We start from the raw sequence: 18,282 nt of genomic DNA, 5'->3' as shown, positions 1-18,282 counted from the left end.
CGCCCATCTGCACGCGGAGCTACGAGCGGCGCGAGGGGTGGAGTGGCCACAGCGGGGGAGCTCTGCACGGCGGGGCGGAGACTCGGCGGGGCAGCGGAGCGGCGTCGGGGCGGTGTGGCTGCAAAGAGACTTAAATGAGTCAAATAATTGAAAAAGTGATTTTATTGTCAAATTAACACTAGCATCAAAACACCTCAAGTGTTAGTGTTAGTTCTATATTAGTTCTGTGTAAGAAACTAACACTAACATCTAACAGTGTTAGTGTATCCAAACAGGTCCATTGTCACAGAAACAGTGTTAGTGTTAGTGTTAGTAGTAGTACGGCCGCCATCTCCGGTTTAAAAAAAACTAGAAAATTATAGTTTGTCTTTTTTCCCCAAAATACAGTAACACATTCCTTATACTTACTCAAAGACAAAGTTTCACCTCAGGCTCGTCCATTCTATAAACTAGTTGAATACCCCGCGCGTTGCTGCGGGATTTCAGAGCAAAAATGTTGAAGTTGAGTGTGTTGAAAAGATGGAGTTATGAAGTTGCAATCAATTTTAGCATTGGATATATATGACATGATTGTATATAAGAAATGCTTAAATACTAAAGTCGATGTAGATATAAGAAGTTCTAGTTGCCGATAAAAAGATGAACTATAATAGTTATGATAAGGACATTTTAATTTTATTCTAGGATAGTAACACACGTTGCATTCAACTGGAAAAAAACAGCGTACGAAAGCCAGATGGTGTGAGGATGACCTGTGAATACAATGTGCAAGGAGGAAGGTCGGCACTTTTGGCAGGTCCAAAAGTGGGCAGGTCTTGCCATGGCGGAGGACCAGACGGAAGACGACCCGGCAACACGTGAAGCTGGCACCGACAAAGAAAAGGGAAGACGCGAAATTAGTACAAATGGTAACAAAACAGTCTGAGGAAACAAAGCAGACTTGTAAGGAAGACGAACCTGATGAAGGCCAGGGGTGAGGCCCAAGTAGCGACAGCCGCTCCCACGGAGAGAGCGGCAGGAATACCAGGAACTGTGGATGCGACAGATGACCTCGAGCATTCAAGCAGTCTCTTGGGTGCGTGGAGACCGCTACCCCGGTGCAATAATGAAAGCAAGTATTCGATGATAATATGTGAGTGGGCGGTGGAAGCAGTCGGCCGTGACGCCCGGTGACGATGCCAGCTGCTGGGGCGTTGGCGGCGAGTGGGCGGTGAGAAAAAAATCAAAGAAATTAAAATAGAGGAAGAATAATAAGCTCTTAGCTCAACACACTCTAGATGAAGGAGAAATTGGGAGACTGTCGCTACCAGGGAAAAAAGCAGGGGAAGCGGAAGGATCAAGATGCACTGGGGAAGAGAAACAGAGTAGCAAAATGAAACGGCCATATAAATGAATAATGATTTCGCATGAACAAACTCTTGGGCTTCTGGTAGTTTCTTGCGGCAGTGGGGATTAGAAGATGAATGGTCTTGTGTGAGTGAGTGAGATGGTGGATGTTTGATCATCAGACGTATAGAAAAACGGAGAGGATGGAATCAACGGTTTAGATTTAAGTGATGATGTGGCTTCATGTGGTTGTAAGAAAATCACAATTAATGATGTTTAGTGGGTTGTGTCTATATAGGATACTAGGTGATACCCCGTGCGTTGCTGCGGGATTTCTTAAATAAAATTTTAAGGTGAAATTCGAAAGTAGATATACTAAGGTGATTGCATGGCAACATTCACAAAAAAAAGTTGGTGGAAGACATAAATAGATGGTTCTATCCGTGGATAGTGCTGTGACTTCTGATATAATAAATTCCTATATGATTTGGATATATAGCTGGCATGTTGAAAGAAATAGATGAAATAAATTTTACTTTCATGTTATTTTTTATCGGATTTGATAAAAATCGATAAGCTAATAGAAGAAACACCAATAGAATATTTGATCATATTATAGAAGAACAGGTGATGACAAAAAATAGCGTATGTATATGACTTTACCTTAATAGATAAAAAATAAAAAGTATTGCACATAGTAGAGATGTTTTTTGTTTATTGAATCAGGTAAAAATCTATACGATAATAGAAGAGCTCCAATAAAATATTTGATCATATTATAGAAGAATAGGTGATGAAAAATTAACGTATGTATATGACTTAGATAAAAGATTAAAAGTATTGCATATAGTAGAGATCACATGAATATTTTTTGTAATTAATAGGAAAACATGAATAGGATTAAAAGTATTGCAAAAATAGAGTATGTCTATGACTTTACGTTAATAGATTAAAGATTAAAAGTATTGCACATAGTAGAGATGATATGGACATTTTTTTTGTTTATTGAATCTCGTAAAAATTGATAAGCTAATAGAAGAAACACCAATAGAATATTTGATCACGTTATAGAAGAATATGTGATGAAAAAATAGCGTATGTATATGACTTTACTTTAGTTAATTAAAGATTAAAAGTATTGCATATTGTAGAGATGACATGGACATTTTTTTGTAATTAATAAGGTAGTTGAAAGTTAGTGGGACACTTAGTGGAGAATGATGTTGACACCTTGCATGAAGAGAGAAATAGTTAGTGGGTGGCATCTATATAGAATATATAGATATAGATAGCACAATGGATATCCTCTCCAATTGATTCGATATAGTATATTGTCTCGAATTTAATACCCACCATCTTCTTGTTATCTCTCTTTTCTTCTTGTTATCACAGTGTCAATGTAGAATTAGAATATGCATTAACAATACTCGACTGAGTTCGAGTGTCTACTAGATGCGTCTAGGATAGATAGATGATGAAACAAAGAAAAGAAATTTTTGACAGGTTCGCTGGAGGGTATAGAAGGCATGGAAATCAAAGAGGACGGCAGGGACTGAGTGTAGCGCCGGGTCTGCTCCGCCGTTGAGGGCGCCTATAAATGCCCCTCCACGGGGCAGGCAGGCAAAGCCCGATCGATCACCTCCGATTCGCCTCTTCCCCCCACCGACTGCCCTGTCCTCTTCACGTCGCCGATGGAGTCCTACATCCTCGCCGCCGCGTCGGTCGTCAGGGCCTCTGTTCCTGCAACTGTATTCTCGCCGCTCTCCTCGTCCTCTCGGCCCGTCGTCTTCCGCACCGACGTCGCCGGGCCCAGCCCCGCCGCGCGCGCAGTCCGCTGCGGCGCCGCCGAGGTGCCCTGTTTGCCTCTTTCTCCTTTCTCCTGTTTTCTCGGATGGAGTGCTCTGCAGCCTCTGCTCTGGTTCTTTCTCTTCTTGAATTTGATGGATGGGACGACGACAGGGCTCGGTCCTGCACAGGCTGGAAGACGAGATGTTCAACTCGTTGGAGGTGATCCAGTGGGAGAGCGGCAAGTCCATCAACTCCATCGCCGCCGCGCAGGGCATCCGCATCCGCCGCCGCTGCCGCCCCAGGTACCCGTCCGAGGGCGTCGGCGCCGACAGGGCCGTCCCGCGCAACGTCCTGGAGCAGATCATCTGGGACAAGGAGGTCGAGGTGTCCCAGAGGAAGGCCAAGGCGCCGCTCCAGAAGGTGATGGAGTCCGCCGAGCGCGCGCCGCCGCCTAGGGACTTCGTCGGGGCGCTGGACGCCGCGCGCCGCCGCAACGGCCTCCCCGCGCTCATCGCCGAGGTCAAGAAGGCGTCGCCCATCAAGGGCCTGCTCAGGGAGCACTTCAATCCGGTCAGTCTCGAAGATCTCTATCTTTTTCTTTTTTATCTTGTAGAGATTCTTGGCATCTGCTTACTACCTCTGAAGATGAACTGCCTTGTAACCACCTGTTGTGCAAACTCTTGGCAGGTCGAGATCGCTCACGCCTACGAGAAGAACGGCGCAGCCTGCTTGAGCATCCTGACCGACGAGAAGCACTTTCTGGTTTGGCATTTGCTTCCTGCTGTTCTTCAAGTGCCGATGAAATTCGCCGTGGAACTTTTCTGAAACTTCCCATCTTGTGCATGTTCGTCCAGGGGAGCTTTGAGAATCTGGAGACCGTGCGCAATTCCGGTGTGAATGTAAGGGATCTACCATGAATCACTGTCTCGAGGGTTGAATCTTCTTCAGTATCTCATGATCGACTAAATTTGTCCTTTGCTGCGAATGCAGTGCCCTCTGCTCTGCAAGGAGTTCGTCATCGACGTCTGGCAAATCTACTACGCGCGCTCCAAGGGCGCTGATGCGGTGCTCCTGATCGCCGCCGTGCTACCAGACCTCGACATCAAGTACATGCTTCGTGTGTGCAGGAGCCTCGGGATGACGGCTCTCGTCGAGGTTTGCACGAGCCTCTCCATCGCTCTGGCACTGGGTATCATTTACCATCCTTGTGCAGCTTGCAGTTTGCTGCACAGGTTCATTTATTTGCTCAAGCATTGAACACAAACTTGTAATTTTAGGTTCACGATGAGAGGGAGTTGGATCGTGTACTCAAGATAGACGGTGTTGAAATTATTGGCATCAACAACCGCAGTCTAGGTACGTGCTATAATATATTCTCGGTCACTTCTTACACATGATTTGTTACACCAATTTTGTTGGTTGACCCGGTGGCAAGCTGAAATTTATTTGTGTTGCAGGAACATTTGAAGTCGATACTGCCAACACAGACATGTTGCTACGTAAACGTGGCCACGTCATCAGGAAGAAGGGAATAAAGGTAGATAATAAAAGGACTTTCTGTACTCCCAATTCTACATAATGGTTGTGCTCCAAAGGATTATTTCGCCCAGTCATTTTCTGTGCATTCATTGTACTTGATATAAAATTCAGAAAGTGATGGACTAATTACAGCTGAATGTAACACACACACACACACACACACACACACACACACACACACACACACACACACACACACACACACACACAAAATTCAGGATCCTAATTCGACAGGGATGTTTTATCTAAGTATATTATTTTACCAGGTCATTTCCTTTGTATAAACATGTGTTGTTTAATTTCATAATGGTTGTGCATTGACTAGAACTGTGGATTTGGTAATTCACAAGAAAACCAAGTTACTGGACAGTTCCTTCCTAGCGTCACTAAACATGTGTTGTCTAATTTCATAATATAAATTGCTCAGAGTTGGCTTATAAGTTTTAATTTTCAATGATCGATATGTTTATTCAGGTTGTGAGCGAGTCAGGGTTGTTTACGCCCGAAGATGTAGCATATGTGCAGAATGCTGGTGTTTCCGCTGTAAGTTCTCTAAAGTCATCAACGTTTTCTGAGAAAGTATAATTAAATGTTGAAACATGATCGTCATATTTGGACATATGAATCCTGTTTATATTTTTGGGATAAGAACCATAGGAATTTTTTGTTTTCCCACTTAAAAGTGTGTTTCTTTTATTTATTTGTTAAATAAATAGACTGTTTGATCAACTAATATGTTCGCAAACCACATAGTTTGATTTAATTTTAAGGAAATATCTTTTTGTGTGTGTGCGTGTATGTTGGGGGTGGGGGGGGGGGGATATACAAACATTGATTTGTTGTTACTCATGTTGTCAGGTTTTAGTAGGAGAATCCCTAGTGACGCAGGAAGATCCTGGTCGAGCAATCGCTGGGCTGTTTGGGAAGGAGCTCTTACACTAATATCTTTCCATTGTGGTTTAGCTAATTTGTTGTATGTATCGATCATGGGCTGATAAGTGAAGGCATCCAATGCAAGCTTAAAGATTGCACAAGACATATGTAGCTATTGCTGTATTTATAAAAGTAATTTGTTACTAGTTTTTTCACTTCTTTGCATGTATCACGAATATGCATTGTTTTGTTCCGTGCATGTATTGGAGTATCTATCTATCTATACAAATTGTTTATGACAAATTTTTTGCTCTAGTAATGTCGTGTTATAAGATATCCTTATCGTTTAATTGTGATGGGTACCTATCTATACAGATTGTGTATGATGAATTTTTCTGCTCCAGTAATATCGTGTCATAAGATATTGTAACGCTCCTAAGGGGATCAGATAGCAGAAATGGACACCGAGAGGAAGAACAGAGTTCAAGAAGGGAGAATAAAGAACAGAACAAATATTTTTTCAGTGTACTGCCGGTGCGTTGCTAGAGTTAAAAATTTCAATGCAATAAGAGGGATGTGGAAAGAAACATGAAAAATTGGAAATTGTATGCTTGTTTGTATGTAGAATCTTGTACCACATATATGTCAGCGAAGACGTGCACCTATCTTCCAAATTTGCCATTTTGTACTACTTCTAGCAAATAAGTAGAAGTGCAATTATACATAGTGTAAAATAACATGGGATGTAAGGTGTGCATAAGAACCTAATAAGGCGCACTGCCGCGCACATGTAGAACAATGCATTCACCTTGCAAAAGGTTTCATTGACCAAAGACATTGCCCAGATTCATTAGAAAGCTTAACAGAGTTTACACAAGGCTGAAACCTGTTGGGGTTGCCAGCTTCACAACGTACAGTTTAGAGTACGAACGAGCATCTCTGCACATCAAGGGAAAGAAATGAAGGATCACCTCTACTAAGCACAACCATAAAACATGGTGGAGAGATAAAAAGATAGCACCGCCACAATAGAATGAAACAAAACAGCAGCTAACGCCAAAATAATTGCAATTTCAGCAGAATCTTGACGAATATTATAACACGTGGTTTGTCCATCTGAAGCAACCCACCTGAAGCGACATCCTGTGATTCAGGAACGTCATCATCTTGTGCACCGTCACCATGGGAAACTCAACAGATTTGCGTTAAACACCATGTCGTTTCTTGTCTTCCACAAACACCTACATTGACCATGCAGAAACAAAAAAGATGCAGAGCTCTTGATCTCGTTGATTTGTCTCTCAACAATTCATCAAAAGCATCAGTAGTACAGGTTAGGGTCATCTGCTAATTCAAAGTAATGTTTAGGAAAACCCAGAGGAAACTTGCAATGGTGCACTAAAAAAAAAAAGGTCTGAGGTTTCACGCTGATTGCACACTCTGCAAAATTTAGTACCAGAATATTTAAGTTTTAATCGAATGACAAATTCTATTGTATGATTGCATCATGAAAACCTTCAACAAAAGATTTGGATCTTCAAGGGAACTTTGCAACCTCACACATCCATTATTTGTTGATCCTTTTTTTAAACAATCATCTGTTGATCCTTGACACCTCTAAAGGTTATCACAATCTCTATACACAGTCCTATATGTATATTTGCTAGTTTTTTTTTCTAAAGCCCATCTCACTCTGTTCCACCCTTTGTCAAAAAAAAAAGTAATCTTTACTTGAATTTCAAGCCATCCTCAGTTTCCTAGGGCCAAAGGATCTTCTGGACATCCAAAGCCAATCACCATTATTATAAGATCTACTACTAAATGTCATGCAACATTTCTGGTGAAACATGGGACTTTGGACTTGCTGAATTGTGATTGGTGAAAAGAACGAAGTCATGTTTATAAGTTCCCACAATGTTCGGTAACTCTCAAGTATCAAGACAAGTTTGGGGATCTCTAAGGCTCTAATGCTGTCTACCAACACTCAACGACATCATGTAGGAGTGCTGAAACAGAAATCATAGCTATTAGAAATGTAGAACCATTATAAAGAAACTTAGCTACCACTTCCTCGCATTGGCAATACAAGGATCTAAACAATAGGAGATAGAAGTAATCAACCATGTAGGTGATCCTTATAACCAGTAAAACGTAATCAGCTCTCACATTTCTTTGAGACATAATGATACTAATCTGGTTGTGCCATGTATTATGGTTTCGCTTGATTGAGAAAAATGTTTGATTAAAGCTGGAGGCAATGCTCCCTGCCGATACTAGCAGAGCACAACATCAGGTTATGCATGAAATGTGAATCCCCAAACCTAGCAGAACACCAGATGTTTTCTTCCAGCTTTAGTGATCATATTGGTCTAAAAAATCTCACAAGAACAGTAACTGATCTTGTATGTTATTATATGCCTGAACTTATATCTACTAACAGCCCACAATTAACAGTGAGAAGTACGGAAGGCCAAGATCAGGAAGTCCAACCACAATTCAGATAAGCATAGATCCCCAATTTCTATACATTCATGCGTTGGAAGACAATGGAATGAATTGGATTGCATCATAATAATTAAAAAAAAGGACAATAAGAATTGAGTACGGTGGATCCGGGCAATTAAAAAAACAGGACTGCATAAATGTCTCTAAATTTAGCATGCGCTGATTATATAACAACAATTAGCAAGCTGTCTAGAACTATAAACTTCATCCTTAATCCTGCCAAACAAAAATAACCAAGAACAAAATTTGAGTTTATACAGAATTAAGAAATCTAACAAGCACATGGTTGCAGAACTAAGAGTATCAAACTCATTCTTCCTTTAATGGGATTTGCATTGACAAACATTTTTATAAATATTTTGGGTAGCCAGTTACAGTAATCCACAAGGCGATGCAGAGAATTTCCCTGTAAACTTTAAAGTGCTGACATCCATCACGACTAACCAAATCATTCCAGACTACAAATGTCAAAGATCCCTAATATTATCAGACTGTGATCTACCTTATTTGCAAAAGGCGTAAAACATATATGCAAGTAGAAACATAGTGAAATAGTTGGGTGAAACTGATGTCATATCAGGAAATTTGCCCCCAGAAACATTTGTATATACATTATATAGAAGCATAATGGAAGAGCAAGTGGAATTCTGTAACTACGACAAATGTAAGACTAATATGGAAGCATGCAGGCAACATTTAGCATCACAATTCACAACCATAATGCAAACCAACATCGATGGAACACTTCAGTCAACCTTGCATTTAGCCAGTAAGACTGACTCCAACAAGGCAGTGTAAAATTGGAAGGCAAAGTAGCCTTTGCCTTGCGTGAACAGTAAAGGTTCGACAGGCAAAAATTTGGTCTCTCCAACAGCGAAAGCAGTCGCCGCGACACAAAAACCATGGGAAAGAGGGGCAGCGCCGCATGCCGCGCGGGGGAGGAGGAAGGCGGATCGAGAGGGGCGCTGGCCAGCCCATCTGCCGGCGGAGCTCGATTCGGTGGCGGCGGAGCTCGAATCGGCCGCTCCGCCCCTGCTCCTCCACCTCCTCCACTGCCGCCAAGCTCCCCGTCACCCACGTCCCCAAACCCAAACCCCACGCCGCTTCCCCCTCCGCGCTCCCGGCCTCCACCGACGCCGCGCTCCCGGCCGCGAGGGCGGCGAGCTCTTCACCGCATCTTCAAGCTCAGCCGCGGGGCTCGGTGCAGAAGAGGGAGAGGAGGGGCAGCGCCTCACCTCCCTCCTCCCCGTCGAGCGCCGTGACGCCGCCGCCGTGGAGGGGCCCCCGTCGAGCGCCGCGACGCCGCCCCCGTCGAGCGCCGCGAAGCTGCCGCCGTGGAGGAGCTTGAATCGGAGGAGAAGGAGGGCGCCGCGACGCCGCCGTCGTGGAGGGGCTGGCGATGGAGGGAGCCGGAGATGGAGGGAGCCGGCGGAGAGCGTAGGGGAGGGGGCGGCGCGCCGACGGACCCGCCTGGCCCCGCCGGCCGCTCCCCGCCGAGGCCTCGCCTCGCCGAGCTGGCCGCGATCCGCGATTTGCCGCGAGCTGGAGGTGAGGGAGGAGGAGGCCTCGCAGCGCGGAGGTGAGGGAGAAGGAGGGCGGCGCGGAGGTGAGGGAGGAGGCGCTCCCTCCCGGCCTCCCACGGACCGCGGCGGAGGCGATGCCTTAGAGGAGAGAGGGAGCGCATTTTTAGCTCGCCTCTCTCCTCCGATGCAAAATGCATCCCGTGTATGCCTGCTCTGTTGGAGAGCGTTTCGTGATGCACAGTGCCGATTGGTGTTGCAAAAATGGTAATGCCTCTTGTTGAAGTCAGTCTAAGAGTGATATGCTATGACATGGGCAGGTTACAAACACTGTAACCTGCCTTCCATTGAATAATTGTACGGCCTCCTTTGGATAGGTCCATTCGCCATGTGAAGTATTTTGGGGGAAGGGGGAGGTGGGGGTTTAGTTTATTTCCCTCTCAATCCCCGCCAATCTACAAGGGGGATGATTTATTCAAACAATCCCTAAGCCTAAAAATACACTGCAATCGGCTGTGAATCTTTTAAGTAAATAAAATCTTATGTTCCACCCAAAATGGCATACCATCCGTATAGCGCATCCACGATTCATGAGCCCAACTATAACCAAATATGTCGGATTCTACAGAAAATGCACCTTTAGATCGGACAGAATCCAGATCGGAGAAGTGTTCATCTTGACCTAGGGATCGACCCGAGAGAGGAAGCCAGAAAACGAAGGGACCGGAGGGGGAACCTTGGGGTTGGTGATGTTCTGGTACTTGCGGATCTCCTCGGCGATGGTGGAGCGGAGCTGGGAGGGAGTGACGACGTCGTCGAGGTTGTAGATCTCCATGGAGAAAATAGGAATTTTACTTTTATGGGAAATGGGTTTCGCTGAAATACAATTGAAGTTGCGAGTTTCGCTGGATTACCCTGATGAACGCTGTTAATGTCATTTGAACTCACTTGACCATAAATCCTGCAGCTCTCTTTTTTTGATCTAATTGGACTATTTTGCCCCTACCTCATCTCTCTTTATCTGCTCCCCCCGTTACTTTGCTCTGTTTTGTTAACCATCAAAGAAACAGAGTAAATACTAGAGACTTACTAATTGCTATTTGCTAATGCACTTAGAACATAAATTTTAATAGCTGATTTAAGGTTCCAAAGCAAATTTATTAGAACATGGTTACTGTGATAAGATGACCTTTTCCAAATTGGTTTAAACCGTTCATTTTTTTCCCATCTGTTAGTACACAAGTAAACAAACAAATAAATTTCATGAAGCGAAAGGTTCCAGTTACATGAAGCGTGCATATTGCAGACATCTTTCTTTCACTTCAAAAAGAGTGTGCAATCATTTAAAAAAGGGTAAAGTCCGATTTCCAATCATGAACTTTCATGATCATCCGATTTTCAACCCGAAGCTCCTAAACCAGATATCCTGCACCCTCGAACTAACGAAACCATGCAAATTACATCCCTAAATCAAATCCACCCCGGTTTTCAGCCACGTCACCCGTCCACGTGGCGCCAGTGGTGTGACACTTCAGGTGTCTAGCTACTGAATCAAAGTTGCATGTGTAAACTTGGTGTTTATTCTTGTGTGATATCTGAAAAATATTCAGTACAAAAGCAAGGGTATTTTGGTAATTATGAAAAATTGCAAGTCCTTCCTTGCAAAAAAGTTTTGACTTAGGAAGTATTTTTCGACTTTGTGATGGGCTTTCTTGCAAATGTGCTATTAATAGTTATTTTGGTAGCATTGTTGCATTTCAGCCCAAAAAAGTTGAAAAATTGCTATTAAAAGTATTTTTTCCTTAATGGATTAGATTTTAATTGAATTTTTAAAAATATCTACAAATCTTTGATCTAGTGAAAATTTGCATAACATGAAAGTTGTAGATCTTGAAAAATTGAACAACTTTCATGTTGGGCACTTTTTCATTTGAGCCCTAGTTCAGTGGAAAATTTTAGTTTACAGTTAAGCCCCTAAACTTTCTGCAAATTTCAAATCAGTCCTCCCAGTCGTCTTCCACCTCCAGCATTGCCGGAGTTCTGGCGGCGCCGCCCCGCCACCGGTTTCCCGGCCCACCGGCTGCCCTCGCTGCCGATTGATGCGCCGATAAGCTTCCTTGCCTCCCCCTGGACCCATTCCCCTCCTCGTGGCGCCTCATCCTCCCTCCACGACACGCCGCGACGCCGCCACCGGCCATCCACCGCCACACCCCTTCTTCTATTCCGACGACCTCTGTCCACCGCCGACCTGCCGCCACAAATCCATCTCGACCACCACGACCCCCTTGTGAGCTTCACCTTGATCTCGTGAAGCTATCCAGCCACTTCTCGACGTCCATCTCTTGCCGGAGCATCGCCGTCGCCTTTCACCTCTGCCGCCGTGCACTGTCCCTTCGCCGACGAGCCCCTCCGGCCACTCCACGCCCCACTCAACCCCTCTAGCAGGTGCGCCTCGAGCTCCTCTTACCCCCTGGCCCCTCGACCCTCGCCGCTGGCGACCAGTGCCGTTGGATTCGACCGGTCAACTACCTCCTTCCCCTTTGACTCCAGCCAAGGGCCTGTTTACAAGGATTTAAAATCTTCCAGGGACCTTTCTGCAAAGAAACAAGTCCCTTTTATCTTTTTCTATCTTTGAAAATTCATAAGAATTTGTAGAAAAATCAGAAAAATGCAAAACTAATTTTGTTTTGTTTCTTATGAGTAGCTCTACAAGATGGTGTTATGAGTTGTTTATGAAACCTTGTGTAGCTAGTTTTAAAAACAGGAGTAAAATATTGATCTTTTTATTCTATGTTAAGTTCTAAAATTGTTCTTCTTATAAACTTTGAGGCATGTGCTCTATGAAGTATATTTAGCTTTATATAACTTTTCTAAACCCATTAGTGGACTTTAATTTGTGTTTTTCAAAAATTTCCTTCTTTATGTGTTGTTTGCATCTTTAAATATTATTTAAATCCTTCCTGTGGATTATTCAAAAACCTTTCTCCATGCTTAGTTAGAGTATTTGTCATGGATGATTTGAATTGTAAAATTGAGTGATTTCACAATCCTTTCGTGAAGGAAAGCTATACTCAAGTATAGTACCTTACTTTTTTTTCCAACTATTGCATGTCATATAGAAATCACCCCGCTAGTCGACGGAACGTACGAATTTATCCAAGAACCAGACGGGAATAATTCTGAAGCTCAGGCCAACGTCATTGAATTAACTGAAGCTCCAAACTGTGATTCGGAAGAACCAAAGTTTACTGACTCCATAGACACCGATATAGGCAAGACTCGATGCATAATCCTATTATTTTAAATTATGCAATTCAGTACTGTTACTTGTGCATTTAAGTTATTGGAGTTGAATGAAAACTTAGATGCATAATTCTAGGTACCTATTGGTTGAACACTAGAACTAAGTCCGTTGAGATGCTATGCTAATAGGACCGGTAAAAATTGAGTGATTTCTTGTCACTCGCGAGATTTATAGGAGTTGATTGTTTACATTCTTGCAATCTCTACAAGAATCATGGACGGATTTGGTTACAAGCTTCAGTTTAGATCCGTCTGTGTTGATAAATTACTAAGGCCGCAGTGTGTAGTAGTGGTGGTTAAGCGTTTGAAAGTACTAGCCACATGTCGTAAATATGGTACGCGGTAAGCCTAGTAACTGATCAGTCTGGCAAATGGACATACCTCCCACTCTCTCTTAGAGATAGGAAGATATATTTATTATTTTGCAACACCGCGACTACAAAGATGTGGTGGTTCTCTGTAGTCGGGGAGAGTGGCACTGATCCATGAACCGGAATGAAAAGCAAAAGGTTACTTGGGAGTGACTCGACAGTACTCTAAGCGTGTGTGCTAGGTTTATCCTTTCAAGGTTGGAATTCGTTTCGGAATCGTGCGCTTCTCATGAAGATTGAGACTGCTTAATCCCTTTGCTACATAGAGTAAGAAGTGGAACAATGAGGATATCAAATATGGTTGATTGATATTAGTTTCTCTACCATGTTTGTATAGATAGGTGCATACCTAGAATGGTTTATGACGGGGGTGTAAACCCGGGATCCCTAACGGGCCCGACTCGTATAAAGGGAAGCCCGGCAGGCTCACTGGGCAAGAGCGGAACGGCCCGCCAAGCTGCGCGGAGAGGTGCCTTCGCTCCTAAGACAACGAATCCGGGAGCCCGACCTCCCGGGACACGTGGCGGCCCCCCGACCTGGCGCCCTGGGTCAGAACCACGCCGATGACCCAGGACGTGCGCTCCAAGAACGTTGCGCCTCCTGACAGGCGTGCCGGCCAAGATAAGCACCGTGCAGGCCCCAAGACGCCAGCTCTCCTTATCTTGCGGCAGGGGCTCAGTCAGCAGGACTCCCTGACAAGGGGATAGCGCCGTTCGCACGGGCCCCACGACACAACGGGAGTGGGCGTCCACAGACGCTGCCTCCCCTCGCCATAATGATGGTTGCCTTTGCGCACCATTTCATTACGCCAGCGAGTGTGACCGGACGCCCCCAGCCAGACCTCGGTAAGAGACCCGTCACCGGGCGCGCCGTCCGGCTGACAGGAGCTACGCAAGGAAGGCATGAGATAGCCCCACGGACAAGGAACATAGGCTCTGGCGGACAAGACCAGAGGAGACCCCCAAGCGGCCATCCGAGTGGTCGCGCCGTCCCGACTGAGCCAAGATGGGACAGCACCGGAGGAACGCGTTGCCCAAGAAGATAGCCAGGATCGCCACTTTAATTTGTGTTTTTCAAAAATTTCCTTCTTTATGTGTTGTTTGCATCTTTAAATATTATTTAAATCCTTCCCGTGGATTATTCAAAAACCTTTCTCCATGCTTAGTTAGAGTATTTGTCATGGATGATTTGAATTGTAAAATTGAGTGATTTCACAATCCTTTCGTGAAGGAAAGCTATACTCAAGTATAGTACCTTACTCTTTTTTTCCAACTATTGCATGTCATATAGAAATCACCCCGCTAGTCGACGGAACGTACGAATTTATCCAAGAACCAGACGGGAATAATTCTGAAGCTCAGGCCAACGTCATTGAATTAACTGAAGCTCCAAACTGTGATTCGGAAGAACCAAAGTTTACTGACTCCATAGACACCGATATAGGCAAGACTCGATGCATAATCCTATTATTTTAAATTATGCAATTCAGTACTGTTACTTGTGCATTTAAGTTATTGGAGTTGAATGAAAACTTAGATGCATAATTCTAGGTACCTATTGGTTGAACACTAGAACTAAGTCCGTTGAGATGCTATGCTAATAGGACCGGTAAAAATTGAGTGATTTCTTGTCACTCGCGAGATTTATAGGAGTTGATTGTTTACATTCTTGCAATCTCTACAAGAATCATGGACGGATTTGGTTACAAGCTTCAGTTTAGATCCGTCTGTGTTGATAAATTACTAAGGCCGCAGTGTGTAGTAGTGGTGGTTAAGCGTTTGAAAGTACTAGCCACATGTCGTAAATATGGTACGCGGTAAGCCTAGTAACTGATCAGTCTGGCAAATGGACATACCTCCCACTCTCTCTTAGAGATAGGAAGATATATTTATTATTTTGCAACACCGCGACTACAAAGATGTGGTGGTTCTCTGTAGTCGGGGAGAGTGGCACTGATCCATGAACCGGAATGAAAAGCAAAAGGTTACTTGGGAGTGACTCGACAGTACTCTAAGCGTGTGTGCTAGGTTTATCCTTTCAAGGTTGGAATTCGTTTCGGAATCGTGCGCTTCTCATGAAGATTGAGACTGCTTAATCCCTTTGCTACATAGAGTAAGAAGTGGAACAATGAGGATATCAAATATGGTTGATTGATATTAGTTTCTCTACCATGTTTGTATAGATAGGTGCATACCTAGAATGGTTTATGACGGGGGTGTAAACCCGGGATCCCTAACGGGCCCGACTCGTATAAAGGGAAGCCCGGCAGGCTCACTGGGCAAGAGCGGAACGGCCCGCCAAGCTGCGCGGAGAGGTGCCTTCGCTCCTAAGACAACGAATCCGGGAGCCCGACCTCCCGGTACACGTGGCGGCCCCCCGACCTGGCGCCCTGGGTCAGAACCACGCCGATGACCCAGGACGTGCGCTCCAAGAACGTTGCGCCTCCTGACAGGCGTGCCGGCCAAGATAAGCACCGTGCAGGCCCCAAGACGCCAGCTCTCCTTATCTTGCGGCAGGGGCTCAGTCAGCAGGACTCCCTGACAAGGGGATAGCGCCGTTCGCACGGGCCCCACGACACAACGGGAGTGGGCGTCCACAGACGCTGCCTCCCCTCGCCATAATGATGGTTGCCTTTGCGCACCATTTCATTACGCCAGCGAGTGTGACCGGACGCCCCCAGCCAGACCTCGGTAAGAGACCCGTCACCGGGCGCGCCGTCCGGCTGACAGGAGCTACGCAAGGAAGGCATGAGATAGCCCCACGGACAAGGAACATAGGCTCTGGCGGACAAGACCAGAGGAGACCCCCAAGCGGCCATCCGAGTGGTCGCGCCGTCCCGACTGAGCCAAGATGGGACAGCACCGGAGGAACGCGTTGCCCAAGAAGATAGCCAGGATCACCACTTTAATTTGTGTTTTTCAAAAATTTCCTTCTTTATGTGTTGTTTGCATCTTTAAATATTATTTAAATCCTTCCCGTGGATTATTCAAAAACCTTTCTCCATGCTTAGTTAGAGTATTTGTCATGGATGATTTGAATTGTAAAATTGAGTGATTTCACAATCCTTTCGTGAAGGAAAGCTATACTCAAGTATAGTACCTTACTCTTTTTTTCCAACTATTGCATGTCATATAGAAATCACCCCGCTAGTCGACGGAACGTACGAATTTATCCAAGAACCAGACGGGAATAATTCTAAAGCTCAGGCCAACGTCATTGAATTAACTGAAGTTCCAAACTATGATTCGGAAGAACGAAAGTTTACTGACTCCATAGACACCGATATAGGCAAGCCTCGATGCATAATCCTATTATTTTAAATTATGCAATTCAGTACTGTTACTTGTGCATTTAAGTTATTGGAGTTGAATGAAAACTTAGATGCATAATTCTAGGTACCTATTGGTTGAACACTAGAACTAAGTCCATTGAGATGCTATGCTAATACGACCGGTAAAAATTGAGTGATTTCTTGTCACTCGCGAGATTTATAGGAGTTGATTGTTTACATTCTTGCAATCTCTACAAGAATCATGGACGGATTTGGTTACAAGCTTCAGTTTAGATCCGTCTGTGTTGATAAATTACTAAGGCCGCAGTGTGTAGTAGTGGTGGTTAAGCGTTTGAAAGTACTAGCCACATGTCGTAAATGTGGTACGCGGTAAGCCTAGTAACTGATCAGTCTGGCAAATGGACATACCTCCCACTCTCTCTTAGAGATAGGAAGATATATTTATTATTTTGCAACACCGCGACTACAAAGATGTGGTGGTTCTCTGTAGTCGGGGAGAGTGGCTCTGATCCATGAACCGGAATGAAAAGCAAAAGGTTACTTGGGAGTGACTCGACAGTACTCTAAGCGTGTGTGCTAGGTTTATCCTTTCAAGGTTGGAATTCGATTCGGAATCGTGCGCTTCTCATGAAGATTGAGACTGCTTAATCCCTTTGCTACATAGAGTAAGAAGTGGAACAATGAGGATATCAAATATGGTTGATTGATATTAGTTTCTCTACCATGTTTGTATAGATAGGTGCATACCTAGAATGGTTTATGACGGGGGTGTAAACCCGGGATCCCTAACGGGCCCGACTCGTATAAAGGGAAGCCCGGCAGGCTCACTGGGCAAGAGCGGAACGGCCCGCCAAGCTGCGCGGAGAGGTGCCTTCGCTCCTAAGACAACGAATCCGGGAGCCCGACCTCCCGGGACACGTGGCGGCCCCCCGACCTGGCGCCCTGGGTCAGAACCACGCCGATGACCCAGGACGTGCGCTCCAAGAACGTCGCGCCTCCTGACAGGCGTGCCGGCCAAGATAAGCCCCGTGCAGGCCCCAAGACGCCAGCTCTCCTTATCTTGCGGCAGGGGCTCAGTCAGCAGGACTCCCTAACAAGGGGATAGCGCTGTTCGCACGGGCCCCACGACACAACGGGAGTGGGCGTCCACAGACGCTGCCTCCCCTCACCATAATGATGGTTGCCTCTGCGCACCATTTCATTACGCCAGCGAGTGTGACCGGACGCCCCCAGCCAGACCTCGGTAAGAGACCCGTCACCGGGCGCGCCGTCCGGCTGACAGGAGCTACGCAAGGAAGGCATGAGATAGCCCCACGGACAAGGAACATAGGCTCTGGCGGACAAGACCAGAGGAGACCCCCGAGCGGCCATCCGAGTGGTCGCGCCGTCCCGACTGAGCCAAGATGGGACAGCACCGGAGGAACGCGTTGCCCAAGAAGATAGCCAGGATCGCCACTTTAATTTGTGTTTTTCAAAAATTTCCTTCTTTATGTGTTGTTTGCATCTTTAAATATTATTTAAATCCTTCCCGTGGATTATTCAAAAACCTCTCTCCATGCTTAGTTAGAGTATTTGTCATGGATGATTTGAATTGTAAAATTGAGTGATTTCACAATTCTTTCGTGAAGGAAAGCTATACTCAAGTATAGTACCTTACTTTTTTTTTCCAACTATTGCATGTCATATAGAAATCACCCCGCTAGTCGACGGAACGTACGAATTTATCCAAGAACCAGACGGGAATAATTCTAAAGCTCAGGCCAAC

The 18,282-nt window shown here is 45.0% G+C and overlaps 1 protein-coding gene and 1 long non-coding RNA gene across 2 annotated transcripts; one reads left to right on the top strand and one right to left on the bottom strand.

Annotated features, from left to right (window-relative positions):
• Positions 1-2,902: 2,902 nt before the first annotated feature.
• LOC120660125 (indole-3-glycerol phosphate synthase-like) lies at positions 2,903-5,829 on the top strand. Its single transcript, XM_039938477.1, has 9 exons — positions 2,903-3,176; positions 3,286-3,684; positions 3,802-3,876; positions 3,969-4,013; positions 4,105-4,269; positions 4,392-4,470; positions 4,572-4,651; positions 5,128-5,196; positions 5,512-5,829. The coding sequence occupies exons 1-9, from the start codon at positions 3,018-3,020 to the stop codon at positions 5,593-5,595; spliced, it is 1,155 nt and encodes a 384-aa protein (XP_039794411.1). The 5' UTR covers positions 2,903-3,017; the 3' UTR covers positions 5,596-5,829.
• Positions 5,830-6,189: 360 nt separating this feature from the next.
• On the bottom strand, positions 6,190-10,496 carry LOC120660124. Its single transcript, XR_005669376.1, has 3 exons — positions 10,288-10,496; positions 6,657-6,767; positions 6,190-6,465 (listed from the first exon to the last, which is right to left on the bottom strand). It is a non-coding gene; the product is annotated as an uncharacterized LOC120660124 (long non-coding RNA).
• Between the last annotated feature and the right edge of the window lie 7,786 nt (positions 10,497-18,282).

Source organism: Panicum virgatum, chromosome 2N, assembly GCF_016808335.1.
Source record: "Panicum virgatum strain AP13 chromosome 2N, P.virgatum_v5, whole genome shotgun sequence".
Classification (NCBI taxonomy): Eukaryota; Viridiplantae; Streptophyta; class Magnoliopsida; order Poales; family Poaceae; genus Panicum; species Panicum virgatum.
Note: the sequence above shows the minus strand (reverse complement) of the source record. Positions and strands in the feature narration are given on the sequence as shown.